The following is a 14351-nucleotide window of genomic DNA, read 5'->3' as shown; positions in this document are numbered from 1 at the left end:
GCTGCTTTTCTGGGTGCCTGATGACCTCAGCTAGCGATCAGAAGTTGTTTTGTGAAGTTTGCTCTGCGTTCTGTTATTTTTTTGATGAATTTCTAGGAGAGAAAGTGGTCTCTCCGTCCTACTCCTCCGCCATCTTGGCTCCTCCTCCCTTTTTATTTTTTTAAAGTAGAAATTGATAAACTGATTTTAAAGTTTGTACAGAAAAGGAAGGACATAAAATAGGCAAAATAATATTGAAAAAGAACGAAGCAAGAGGACTTACATTACCTGAAATTGAGGCTTGCTTTAAAGATGTAACAGAGACACTATGGCATTGGCAAAGGAATGGACTTATAGAGCAAGGGAGTACAGAATGAAGCAGGGCAAAGGCTAACAGAGTTCTGCCAAGAGAATGCACTGGTCATAGCAAACACCCTCTTCCAACAACACAAGAGAAGACTCTGCATATGGACATCACCAGATGGTCAACACCAAAATCAGATTGGTTACATTCTTTGCAGCCAAAGATGGAGAAGCTCTATACAGTCAGCAAAAACAAGACCAGGAGCTTACTGTGACTCAGATCATGAACTCCTTATTGCCTGATTCAGACTTAAATTGAAGAAAATGGGGAAAATCACTAGACCATTCAGGTATGACCTAAATCAGATCCCTTATGATTATACAGTAAAGTGACAAATATATTTAAGGGACTAGATCTGATAGAGAGCCTGAAGAACTATGGACGGAGGTTTGTGACATTGTACAGGATATAGGAATCAAGATCATCCCCAAGAAAAAGAAATGCAAAAAAGCTAAATGGCTGGCTGAGGAGGCCTTACAAATAGCTGTGAAAAGAAGGGAAGCAAAAAGCAAAGGAGAAAAGGAAAGATATTCCCATTTGAATGCAGAGTTCCAAAGAATAACAAGGAGAGATAAGAAAGCCTTCCTCAGCAATCAAGGGAAAAAAATAGAGGAAAACAATAGAATAAGAAAGACTAGAAATCTCTTCAAGAAAATTAGAGACACCAAGGGAACATTTCAGGCAAAGATGGGCTCAATAAAGGACAGAAATGGTTGGGACCTAACAGAAGCAGAAGATATTAAGAAGAGGTGGCAAGAATACGCAGAAGAACTATACAAAAAAGATCTTCATGACCCAGATGATTACAATGGTGTGATCACTCACCTAGAGCCAGACATCCTGGAATGTGAAGTCAACTGGGCCTTAGAAAGCATCACTACGAACAAAGCTAGTGGAGGAAATGGAATTCCAGTTGAGCTGTTTCAAATCCTGAAAGATGATGCTGTGGAAGTGCTGCACTCAATATGTCAGCAAATTTGGAAACCTCAGCAGTAGCCACAGGACTGGAAAAGTTCAGTTTTCTTTCCAATCCCAAAGAAAGACAATGCCAAAGAGTGCTCAAACTACCACACAATTGCACTCATCTCACACGCTAGTAAAGTAATGCTCAGAATTCTCCAAGCCAGGCTTCAGCAATACATGAGCCATGAACTTCCAGATGTTCAAGCTGGTTTTAGAAAAGGCAGAGGAACCAGAGGTCAAATTGCCAACATCCGATGGATCATCAAAAAAGCAAGAGAGTTTCAGAAAAACATCTATTTCTGCTTTATTGACTATGCCAAAGCCTTTGACTGTGTGGATCACAATAAACTGTGGAAACTTCTGAAAGAGGTGGGAGTACCAGAACACCTGACCTGCCTCTTGAGAAACCTGTATGCAAGTCAGGAAGCAACAATTAGAACTGGACATGGAACAACAGACTGGTTCCTAATAGGAAAAGGACTGGTTCTTAAAAGGTCAAGTCTGTATACTGTCACCCTGCTTATTTAACTTCTATGCAGAGTACATCATGAGAAACGCTGGGCTGGTGGAAGCACAGGCTGGAACCAAGATTGCTGGGAGAAATGTCAATAACCTCAGATATGCAGATGACACCACCCTTATGGCAGAAAGTGAAGAACTAAAGAGCCTCTTGATGAAGGTGAAAGAGGAGAGTGAAAAAGTTGGCTTAAAACTCAACATTCAGAAAACTAAGATCATGGCATCACTTCATGGCAAGTAGATGTAGAAACAGTGGCTGACTTTAGCTTTTGGGCTCCAGAATCACTGCAGATGGTGATTGCAGCCATGAAATTAAAAGACGCTTACTCCTTGGAAGGAAAGTTATGACCAACCTAGATAGCATATTAAAAAGCAGCAACATTACTTTGCCAACAAATGTTCATATAGTCAAGGCTATGGTTTTTCCAGTGGTCATGTACAGATGTGAGAGTTGGACTATAAAGAAAACTGAGCACCGAAGAATTGATGCTTTTGACCTGTGGTTGTGGAGAAGACTCTTGAGAGTCTCTTGGACTGCAAGGAGATCCAACCAGTCCATCCTAAAGGAGATCAGTCCTGGTTGTTCATTGGAAGGACTGATGTTGAAGCTGAGGCTCCAATACTTTGTCCACCTTATGCAAAGAGCTGAATCAATTTAAAAGACTCTGATATTGGGGAAGTTTGAAGGTAGCAGGAGAAGGGGATAACAGAGGATGAGATGGTTGGATGGCATCACTGACTCAATGGACATGAATTTGGGTAAACTCCGGGAGTTGGTGATGGACAGGTAGTCCTGGCGTGCTGCAGTTCACGGCGTCGCAAAGAGTCGGACATGACTGAGTGAACTGAACTGATAGAACAATGGACTAAGTTATCTTCAGTAAATGGTGTTGGAAAATGTTTTCCAGTTAACATGGGGGTACCAGATATACCATCCCAAAATACGGTACTTTGGCATGTTGACCAAAGAAAAGCACAATGTGAGAGTTGTGAGTTAAGTTTTATTTGGGGCAAAATGAGGACTGTAGCCAAAGAGATAGTGTCTCAGTTACCTCTCAGAAAGTGTTCTGAAGAGGTAGCAGGGAGGTCAGTATATTTGTGATTTTGGGAAAGGGGGAGTACCCAAAATCAAGCACATATCTTTTGCACAGGATTTCTGCTAGTTTTGTGAGGCTTGCTGCTCATTACAAAGAACAGACATCACCATGAACGATTTTAGTGGTTTCATAGATACAAGGAGATGCAAGAATTAGGGTCATAAAATCTTAACCTGAAAATATCTAACTCTCTGAAGACCTCTTCTGCCATTTTTTTTTGCCAGAGCACAGATTGCCTCATTCCTAATCTCCAAATTGAACTTTCAAGGGGGTTGAAGGTCAACAGCTGAAGCAGCTCATAATTTGATCCTTGTAGAGGTAGAAGGCAAGTGCCAAGTTGTAGGTGATACCATTTATGTGAAGTTGTAGAATGTCTAAAGCCATAGTGACAGAAGTGAAACCAGTGGATGCTTCTGGTGTGTAGGTTGGGGAAGAATGCTGTGAAGGGGCTTGAGGGAGCTTTGTGAATGAAGGAATCATGCAGTTTCTTGATGGTGGTGTGTGTTACATCAAACTGGAGACTTGATATCTACGCATGTCACTCATTGTAGATTATAGCCTCAAAATTAAAAATCTCAGCTCTAAACAGCAAGGTCCTACTGTATAGCACAGGGGACTATGTTCAGTGTCTTATAATAACCTATACTGGAAAATAATCTGAAAAAGAATACATATATGTGTATGCATAGCTGGATCACTTTGCTGTACTACAGAAGCTAACACAGCATTGTAAGTCAGCTGTATGCCTCAATGAAAAACAGTCTCATCCGTGAAAACCCACAGTGTTTCTTCATCTCCTGATTCTTTTTCCGATGTTCTTTAAAGTATTGGACAGCTTAGACCCACTGTACTGAGCCTTTCAATAAATATGAGTTCCCTTTTCTCCCACCCTGCAAAGTCCTTCTTGTGTAGTTACCTTGCTTGTTGAACATGAATCGGGACTTCCTGGCAGGAGGCAGTCACAGTGTTCTTTCATTCTTGAAGCATTTGCTGAAGGCTTGCTTTTGTGTAGTGAAAATGCGGGGGAGGCATTAATTATATCAGGAGGCCCTTAGTAGTAGAGTAGGCAAGATGTGGGAATTCAGGGAAGACTAGCATAAGGTGGATAGAGAAGATGATTGACATCTAGCATGATCTTTGGAATCAAGCCAAGAAAAGGCAAATTGATTATTCTTCTCAGGAAAGAATTATCCTCATCTTTAAACATATAAATATAAACATTAACTGTCTCTAACCTGATAAATTTATTTCCTTTAGGTTTTGCACCTTTAAAAACCTACAAAGGACCCAAATGTTGTGTATGATATAGATGTACATCTGCCGTGAATGCTGAATTTATTTTAGAAAGTGTTATTTTGTATGCTTTGATTCCAGCTGGCACTGCTGGCACCATCAGTTTAATGCTGGCTTAATTTGTCTCTTCTCTCTTTTTCCTCCAATCAGTTTGATAAAGGCTACTCCTACAACATCCGTCACAGCTACGGAAAGGAGGGCAAGAGGACGGACTACACACCTTACAGCTGCATGAAGATCATCCTCACCAACACACCGGGCCAGGGGGACTATCACGGTGAGTGCCTTCTCTGGCGTGTCTGTAACGCACAGAAGCCCAGGAGCTCTGCAGGGAGCAGCGCAACAGACTGCGTTACTGAAGGGGGTGGGCTGGTGGCTTCCTATCAGTCATCGGGTCAAGCCAGAGGTCCACTGGCTCTTGCAGTTTGTTTTATTACTGAGCTGGGCCAGTAAGAGAACGTGGTCCCACTGTGTTCCGCTTTGTGCTGAGCCAGGCGCTTCAGGCCTCCAACTTCTTCACCTACTGTTCTCTTGCTTCTGCATATGGCTTAGACAGTTGATCAAAGCTTTTTAAAGTTGAATGCCTCAAATTTTAGAAGGGTATATTCATTAAGTTTCTACCTGATTAACAAACAAAGGCTAAGCGAGGGATTTAACAAGTCATGATTTCAAATATCTATCAATTTGTCTTAAGTTGTAGATTAAAAAAAGTTAATCTGTTTTCTGTAGATTGCTGAATTTAACACTTTTTTTGCTAAAATACTTATTTGAGCATACCCTGAAAAGTTCCTCCATTTGTCTGATGTGTGACAGAAAGATTTAATAGTCCATATTCATTAAATTTTCTAGATTACCACGGCTGACTGCAGTATGTGTCAAAACTTTGTTTTAGCATCTTAAATGAAATTATTTTTTAGATGATCATACAGTTGCAAGCTGTTAAAGATCTAAAAAAATCCCAAGTGGAATTTTAACCAAGATGCTTTATGTGTCCAGAGCATTTGTTTAGTAGACACAGGGGTGGCCAGGCCTGGAGCATTCAGTGAGTGGTTCTCACCTGTCATGTCCAGCACTTATGAAACTTTTAGAAATGCAGACTTGCAGACTCCACCCTCAGATGCATAAAATCAGATTTATTTTCAAGGTCCTGGATGATTTTTATGTCTTCTAAACTTTGAAAGCAACTGACCAGATAGCTGTGGTTAGAAAGTCTGTAGCTTTCCCCAGTGGCCACACCAGGGAGTTAATTTACACCCTGGTAATTACACCGAAGTAATTTACTTGCCAAGTGCAGCTCCTGAAGAGAAGGTTCTGTCTGTTTCCAGGTCCTCAACACATTGCTTATTTACTTCAGTTTCAGCTCAGTTACTCAGTTGTGTCTGAATCTCTGTGACCCCATGGACTGCAGCACATCAGGCTTCCCTGTCCTTCACCAACTTTCAGAACTTACTCAAACTAATGTCCATTGAGTTGGTGATGCCATCCCATCATCTCATCCTCTGTTATCCCATTTGTCTCCTGCCTTCCATCTTTTCCAGCATCAGTCTTTTCCAATGAGTCAGTACTTTGCATTAGGTGGCCAAAGTATTGAAGTTTCAGCTTCAGCATCAGTCCTTCCAATGAACACCCAGGACTGATCTCCTTTAGGATGGACTGGTTGGATCTCCTTGCGATTGAAGGGACTCTCAAGAATCTTCTCCAACGCCACAGTTCAGAAGCATCAGTTCTTCGGTGCCTAGCTTTCTTTATAGTCCAACTCTCACATCCGTACATGACTAGGTGGACCTTTGCTGGCAAAGTAATGTCTCTGCTTTTTTAACATGCTTTCTAGGTCATTGCTTTTCTTCCAAGAAACAAGAGTCTTTTAACTTGATGGCTGCAATCACCATCTGCCCAAAAAAAATAGTCTGTCACTGTTTTCATTATTTCCCTGTCTGTTTGCCATGACTTGGTGGGACCGCATGCCATGATCTTAGTTTTTGAATGTTGAGTTTTAAGCCAACTTTTTCACTTTCCTCTTTCACTTTCATCAAGAGGCTCTTTAGTTTTTCTTCACTTTATGCAATAAGGGTGGTGTCATCTGCACATCTGAGGTTATTGATATTTCTCCTGACAATCTTGATTCCAGCATGTGCTTCATCCAGCCCAGCATTTCTCATGATGCACTCTGCATATAAGTTAAAGAAGCAGGGTGACAATACAGAGTACTCCTTTCCTGATTTGGAGCCAGTCTGTTGTTCCATGTCCAGTTCTAACTGTTGCTTCTTGACCTGCATGCAGATTTCTCAGGAGGCAGATAAGGTGGTCTGGTATTCCCATCCCTTTAAGAATTTTCCACAGTTTATTGTGATCCACACAGTCAAAGGCTCTGGTGTAGTCAGTAAAGCAGAAGTAGATGTTTTTCTGGAACTCTGTTGCTTTTTCGATGATCCAGCCGATGTTGGCAATTTGATCTCTGGTTCCTCAACCTTTTCTAAATCCAGCTTGAACATCTGGAAATTCTTTGTTCACATACTGTTGAAGCCTGGCTTGGAGAATTTTGAGCATTACTTTACTAGCATATGAGATGAGTGCAACTGTGAGGTAGTTTGAGCATTCTTTGACATTGCCTTTCTTTGGGATTGGAATGAAAACTGACTTTTTCCAGGCCTGTGGCCCCTGCTGAGTTTTCCAAATTTACTGGCATATTGAGTGCAGCACTTTCACAGCATCATCTTTTAGGATTTGAAATAGCTTAACTGGAATTCCATCACCTCCACTAGCTTTGTTTGTAGTGGTGGTTCCTAAGGCCCACTCGACTTTGCACTCCAGGATGTCTGGCTATAGGTCAGTGACCACACCATCATGGTTATCTGGGTCATGAAGATCTTTTCTGTATAGTTCTTCTGTGTATTCTTGTTACCTCTTCTTAATATCTTCTGCTTCTGCTAGGTCCTCACCATTTTTGTCCTTTATTGAGGCCATCTTTGCCTGAAATGTTCCCTTGGTGTCTCTAATTTTCTTGAAGAGATCTCTAGTCTTTTCCATTCTGTTGTTTTCCTCTATTTCTTTGCATTAATCACTGAAGAACGCTTTCTTAGCTCTCCTTGCTATTCTTTGAACTCTGTATTCAAATGGGTATATCTTTCCTTTTCTCCTTTGCTTTTCACTTCTCCTCTCTTCACAGATACTTGTACAGCCTCCTCAGAAACCATTTTTCCTTTTTCCATTTCTTTTTCTTGGGGGTGGTCTTGATCATTGCCTCCTGTACAATGACATGAACCTCCGTGCATAGTTCTTCAGGCACTCTCTCTATCAGATATTATCCCTTGAATCTATTCGTCACTTCCACTGTACATTTGTAAGGGATTTGATTTAGATCATATCTGAATGGTCTAGTGCTTTTCCCTACTTTATTCAAGTCTGAATTTTTGCCATAAGGAGTTCATTATCTGAGCCACAATCAACTCCCAGTCATGTTTTTGCTGACTATATAGAGCTTCTGTATCTTTGGTTGCAAATATATAATCAGTCTGATTTTGGTGTTGACCATCTGGTGATGTCCATGTGTAGAGTCTTCTCTTGTGTTATTGGAAGAGGGTGTTTGCTATGACCAATGCGTTCTCTTGGCAAAACTCTATTAGCCTTTGCCCTGCTTCATTCTGTACTCCAAGGCCAAATTTGCCTGTTACTCCACGTATCTCTTGACTTTGTAGTTTTGCTTTCCAGTCACCTATAATGAAAAGGACATTTTGTTTGGTTTTAGTTCTAGAAGGCCTTGTAGGTCTTCATAGAACCGTTCAGCTTCAGCTTCTTCAGCATTATGGGTTGCGGCATAGAGTTGAATTACTGTGATATTGATTTTTGACTTTTCTTACCTTAAAAGCAGGATTTTGTATTTCTTCTTTCTGTTATTTTATCTAATTTATTCCTGTCCATTCTCCTTTTTTTAAATTTTGTTTTTAGTTTAAACTCTATCAGCTAGAAAATAATATACAGTTGACTCTTCAACAGCAAGGGTATGAACTCCAAGGGTTCATCTTGCATGTAAATTTTTTCCAACAAATATATACAACGATACAAGATCTGAGGTTGGTTGAATCTGAGGATGTGGAATCTTGGGTTTGGAAGCCCAGCCAATGGACTTGGGTACCTGCAGACTTTGGTATCCTGGGCAGATCCTGGAACCAGTCCCCACGGATGCTGAGGGACCGCTGTACTTAGCAAACACTCAGGAAGCTCCTATTGTTTATTAGATACACTGATCTACTCCCTTTCTCTTTTTTTTAATGAATAATCTGTTTTTTTGAGCAGTTTTTGGTCCACAGCAATGCTGAGCGAGAGAGTTCGTTCCTAGGTGAACTCTGCCCTACGTGTGCTCAGCTGTCCCCATGTTGACATGGCCTGCAGCAGAAACCTTGTCCCTGTGAGTTGTGTAGCTGGTTGCGGGTATCGTTTCTGTCTCTGGCGACTGCTCAGGCGCTCTCCTGTGTGGGTGACTCTCCTGCAGGACCCGTGCAGTTGTCAGAGGTGTGGAGGTCGCCAGCAGTGGGGCCAGGACTTCCCTCTGCGGTTCTGCCAGATGTTTCCTGTGTGTTTTGCTGCTCTGTTGTTAAGTGCATGCACGGTACAGATGGCGATGTCTTCTTGGAGTGTTCACCCCTTATTGTTACGTAAAGACCCTTTTTATCCTGCATAAACCCTGTGGTCTGAGGTCTACTCTGTCTGAAAGAAATACATACTCCCACTTGCTTTGGTTTGTGTTAGCATGGTGTATCTTTCTCTTCCGTTCCTTTCAATCCATGTTTCTTTAAAGTGGCTTTCTTGTATACAACACACAGTTGGGTCTTGATTTTGATCCACTCTGACAATCTGCTTTTAATGGTTGACCATGGAGAAGGCAGTGGCAACGCACTCTAGTGTTCTTGCCTGGAGAATCCTGTGGACAGAGGAGTCTGGTGGGCTGCCGTTCATAGGATTGCACAGAGTCAGACACGACTGACATGACCTGGCATGCATGCACGCATTAGAGAAGGAGATGGCAGCCTGCTCCAGTTTTCCTGCCTGGAGAAGCCCAGGGACAGGGGAGCCTGGTGGGCTGCCGTCTATTTGGTCGCGCGGAGTCGGACACGACTGAAGCGATTTAGCAGCAGCAGCAGCATGCTGTTTAACGTAATGATTGATATGGTTGTGTTAATGCTGCTGTATTTCTTACTGTTTTTTATTTGTTATCCTTATTCTTTGTTTCTGTTTTTGTCTTCCACACTTTTTCTACCTTTTGTGGTTTTAACTGAGCATTTTATATGATTCCATTTTTTTCTTCTTAACATATCATACTTATTTTATTACTTTCTAAATTGGTTTTACTTTTAAGGAGTTTTCATATATATGTACAACTAATATGTCTCTTTTTGGGTCACCATGTCATGCACAAGTAATACAAGTGCCTTATAATAATGAATATTTCTACTTCCCTTGTATCCGCCTGTCATTCACTTCATTTATAATAAGAATATATAAACACACGCAGATAGGTACATAAACCTACATTATAGAATACATTGTTCCCATTACTTTCAACAAACAGTTATCTGTTAGATTAATTATGAATAAGAAAAGCAAAGGTTTATATATTACCTTTCCTGTTCTTTGATGTTCAGATTTTCTTTGGGTAGATCTGAATTTCTGGTTTATATAATTTTTCTTGTCTTTGAAGAACTTCTTTTAATGTTTCTTGGCCTGGAGATCTGGAAACATATTACTTCAATTTTTGTTTGTCAGAAAGTCCTTATTTTTCCGTCTCTTTTGAAGGAGGATTTTGTAGGGTACACAATACTGGGTCTGAGGGATTTTTTTTTCTCAACAGTTGAACTGTTTCACTCCACTCTCTTCTTACATAGTTTCTGAGGATAGGTTCAATAAATTTTTTTTCTTTGCTTCTTTGTAGGTAAGATGTTTCTCCTTTAGCTTCTTTCAAGATTTTCCTTTGCCACTGATTTTCTAAAGTATTTATGTAATACTATACTATAATAATATAATGTAATGTAAGATGCTTCACCATCTTCTTTTGGCATTTATCCTGCTTGGCCTTGGTGTTCTCTGAGCTTCCTGGGTCTGCAGTTTGGTATCTGACATTAATTTGGAGGAGCTGGGCATTTCCATCCCCCAGACAGCTGAGACTCTGGTGAGATGGTCTCTACTGAGGGCACCCTTGCTAAGAAGAACAGAGTGCTCCGGGGAAGTGAGTGGGTTTCCTGTTACGTGCTATGAGGCACTGGTGGGGCCCCTGCCGTTCAGCTGCACAGTGTGGCCTCCTCTGGCCAGTTGCCCTGGAGCTTCTCTCTCTCAGAGTCATCCGCACACAAACCAGAAATCTCAGTTCCAGGGTAGGAGTTCTTACCCCAGTGCTGGCTGCTGCACTGGTGTGTTGTGGTTCTCTGTGTGGTTCTCTGTGGTTCTCTGTGTCTGCCTCTCTCTCTAATTTTGCGGGTACTGGTTTGCCCTGTGACCTCATTTCTCTGATGGGTCTGAGTGGAGTTGCTGATTTCCAGGCTGTTCAGCTTTTTACTTGTTAGGATGAAGTGAAAACTTCTGTGCTCTTTCTGTGCCAGACTGGAAACCTGAAGTCTCTATCCTTTCAGGTTTGTGTAACTTGCACAGCTCTGTAGTCCCTTAGCTTGACAGCATTCAATTAACCAGTGCTGCTGGGAATGGTTGTTCAGCCATTCTTGAGTTGATGTAGGTAAAACTGTATTCCAGACTGTGTATCCATCTCTTCCGCAAATGTGTGCTGGGCAGTTTTGTTCAACACTTGGCTGGGACAGCATGAGTTGTATCTACACTCCCTTTACCTTCAGTTACCCTGTGAGTCAGCCCTTTCTACTTTGGAAGGTTGTTGGAAGATAGAAGCAAAGTTTGGAGTTGCTGAATTCTGTTTTCTTTCTGTCATTTGTCAAAAATAACACCAGCTTCCCTACTCCTGAGGTGGATTGTTTCTTCTGTTTTCTTATTGTTGTGAGCAAAGCTTTGAAATGCTTTTTGTGATCTGTGACTTTATGTCAGTCTTTGGTTTCTTCTTGGCTTTGCCCTTTCTGATCTTTTCATATAGGCATGGCCAGTATTTCAAGTGCAATTTGGACAATTCAGTTAATCTGTCTCTTGTTAGTGTCTTTTAATAATTCTAGTGGCTCAGACGGCAAAGAATCTGCCTGCAGTGCGGGAGACCTGGGTTGGGAAGATGCCCTGGAGAAGGGAACGGCTGCACACTCCAGTATTCTGGCCTGGAGAATTCCATGGACTGTATAGACCCTGTATAGTCCACAGGGTCTCAAAGAATCGGACACACCTGAGCGACTTGCACCTTTAATGATTCTGAACTTAACGAAGCCTCATTTCCTTCTCATTGTGATCCTTTGCAGTTTAATTATAAGACTTTTTTTCAGAATAATAATGTTGGCTAACCCATGCTGAGCTGTGCTTGCTGTATGCTGGGAGTGTGGAAAGGCTTATATACCATTCTCACAGGACTCTGCTGCGTATTTCCCACGCTGACAGGGAGTGAAGCTGAGTCAACAACAAGATGCAGACATGCATACAGCCCCCCAGTCCTTAGCTGGTGAACTGAGATTCAGATGCAGGAAAAGAAGCTCCAGACTCTAACCACATGCTGTGCACCTGCTCATCACAATTCCGGCACTCAGCAGTGTTAGTGTGTTGATCTTAATAAAATATATACTGCCATGAATTTTGTGACTTCCATAACTTGTAGGAATCCAGTGTTATCAGGTGTGCTTCTATTCGTAGCTAAGGCTTTTTAACCACACTTGTTTAGCTTCTGGGTTCTTTTCCATTATTTTTGTTGCAGCCAACTTGCCATTGATTTCATTAATAATGTGCAATTGTCTCTCATTAACTTACAGATCTATCAGCGATGACTGAAAAAAAATTGCCCTGGCTTCCTGTGTTAACTTTTAAATAAAATATGTTGACTTATCATTGTAGTTTCTTATTAAAATATCTAAAATTGCCTGGCTTTTGGCATACACAGCTTTTAGATATTTTTGGGGTTCTTGTTTATGCCAATGTTTTTAGTAGTCTATTTTTATTTTTCTTATGAAATAATACAGAGATTCTGTATACCTCCTATAAGTCATTTTTCTATGAAGTATTTTCCTGTTTGTTCATCACATTTCCATCTGGGATTCCTCTAAATTTGTATGGATTCGCAGTTTGGGTTCAGTTCAGTTCAGTTGCTCAGTCATGTCTGACTCTTTGCGACCCCATGAACCGCAGCATGCCAGGCCTCCCTGTCCATCTCCAACTTCTGGAGTTCACCCAAACCCATGTCTGTTCAGTTGGTGATGCCATCCAACCATCTCGTCCTCTGTCGTCCCCTTCTCCTCCTGCCCTCAATCTTTCCCAGCATCAGGGTCTTTTCAAATGAGTCAGCTCTTCACATCAGGTGGCCAAAGTATTGGAGTTTCAGCTTCAGCATCAGTCCTTCCATTGAATATTCAAGACTGATTTCCTTTAGGATGGACTGGTTGGATCTCCTTGCAGTCCAAGGGACTCTCAAGAGTCTTCTCCAACACAACAGTTCAAAAGCATCAATTCTTCGTTGCTTAGCTCTTTATAGTCCAACTCTAACATCCATACATGACCACTGGAAACATCATAGCCTTCACTAGATGGACCTTTGTTGACAAAGTACTGTCTTTGCTTTTATTATGCTGTCTAGGTTGATCACAACTTTCCTTCCAAGGAGTACGCATCTTTTAATTTCAAGGCTGCAGTCATCATCTGCAGTGATTTTGGAGCCCAAAAAATAAAGTCAGCCACTGTTTCCCCATCTATTTGCCATTTTGTGATGGGACTGGATGCCATGATCTTAGTTTTCTGAATGTTGAGCTTTAAGCCAACTTTTTCACTCTCCTCTTTCACCTTCATCAAGAGGCTCTTTAGTTCTTCTTCACTTTCTGCCATAAGGGTGGTGTCATCTGTATATCTGAGGTTATTGATATTTCTCCCGGCAATCTTGGTTCCAGCCTGTGCTTCCATCCAGCCCAGAGTTTCTCATGATGTACTCTGCATATAAGTTAAATGAGCAGAGTGACAATATACAGACTTGACATACTCCTTTTCCTATTAGGAACCAGTATGTTCTTCCATGTCCAGTTCTAACTGTTGCTTCCTGACCTGCATACAGGTTTCTCAAGAGGCAGGTCAGATGGTCTAGTATTCCCATCTCTTTCAGAATTTTCCACAGTTTATTGTGATCTACACAGTCAGTGGCGCTGGTGTAGTCAATAAAGCAGAAATAGATGTTTTTCTGAAACTCTCTTGCTTTTTTGATGATCCATCGGATGTTGGTAATTTGATCTCTGGTTCGTCTGCCCTGTCTAAAACCAGCTTGAACATCTGGAAGTTCACAGTTCACGTATTGCTGAAGCCTGGCTTGGAGAATTTTGAGCATTACTTTACTAGCATGTGAGATGAGTGCAATTGTGTGGTAGTTTGAGCATTCTTTGGCATTGCCTTTCTTAGGGATTGGAATGAAAACTGACCTTTTCCAGTCCTGTGGCCACTGCTGAGTTTTCCAAATTTGCTGGCATGTTGAGTGCAGCACTTTCACAGTACCACCTTTCAGGATTTGAAATAGTTCAATTGGAATTCCATCACCTCCACTAGCTTTGTTCATAGTGATGCTTCCTAAGACCCACTTGATTTCACATTCCAGGATGTCTGGCTCTAGGTGAGTGATCACACCATTGTGGTTATCCGGGTCGTGAAGATCTTTTTTGTACAGTTCTTCTGTGTGTTCTTGCTACCTCTTCTTAATATCTTCTGCTTCTGTTAGGTCCCTACCATTTCTGTCCTTTATTGAGCCCATCTTTGCATGAAATATTCCCTTGGTATCTGATTTTCTTGAAGAGATCTCTAATCTTTACCATCCTGTTACTTTCCTCTATTTCTTTGCGTTGATCACTGAGAAAGGCTTTCTTATCTCCTGTTGTTATTTTTTGGAACTCTGCATTCAAATGGGTATATCTTTTCTTTTCTCCTTTGCTTTTCACTTCCCTTCTTTTCACAGCTATTTGTAAGGCCTCCTCAGACAGCCATTTTGCTTTTTTGCATTTCTTTTTCTTGGGGATGGTTCT

The 14351-nt window shown here is 41.4% G+C and overlaps 1 protein-coding gene across 2 annotated transcripts in view; it reads left to right on the top strand.

The window, feature by feature from the left end:
- The window catches only part of PRIM2 (DNA primase subunit 2), a 304475-nt gene that overhangs the window by 253886 nt on the left and 36238 nt on the right, over window positions 1-14351 (top strand). For both annotated transcript variants that reach the window (XM_065912385.1, XM_065912384.1), the window contains exon 11: window positions 4366-4492. In XM_065912385.1, the coding sequence (XP_065768457.1) occupies window positions 4366-4492 (127 nt within the window). The remainder of the gene's footprint in view (window positions 1-4365; window positions 4493-14351) is intronic.

This window comes from Muntiacus reevesi, chromosome 20, assembly GCF_963930625.1.
Source record: "Muntiacus reevesi chromosome 20, mMunRee1.1, whole genome shotgun sequence".
Classification (NCBI taxonomy): domain Eukaryota; kingdom Metazoa; phylum Chordata; class Mammalia; order Artiodactyla; family Cervidae; genus Muntiacus; species Muntiacus reevesi.
The sequence above is the reverse complement of the archived record's forward strand: the minus strand, read 5'-3'. Positions and strand labels throughout refer to the sequence as shown.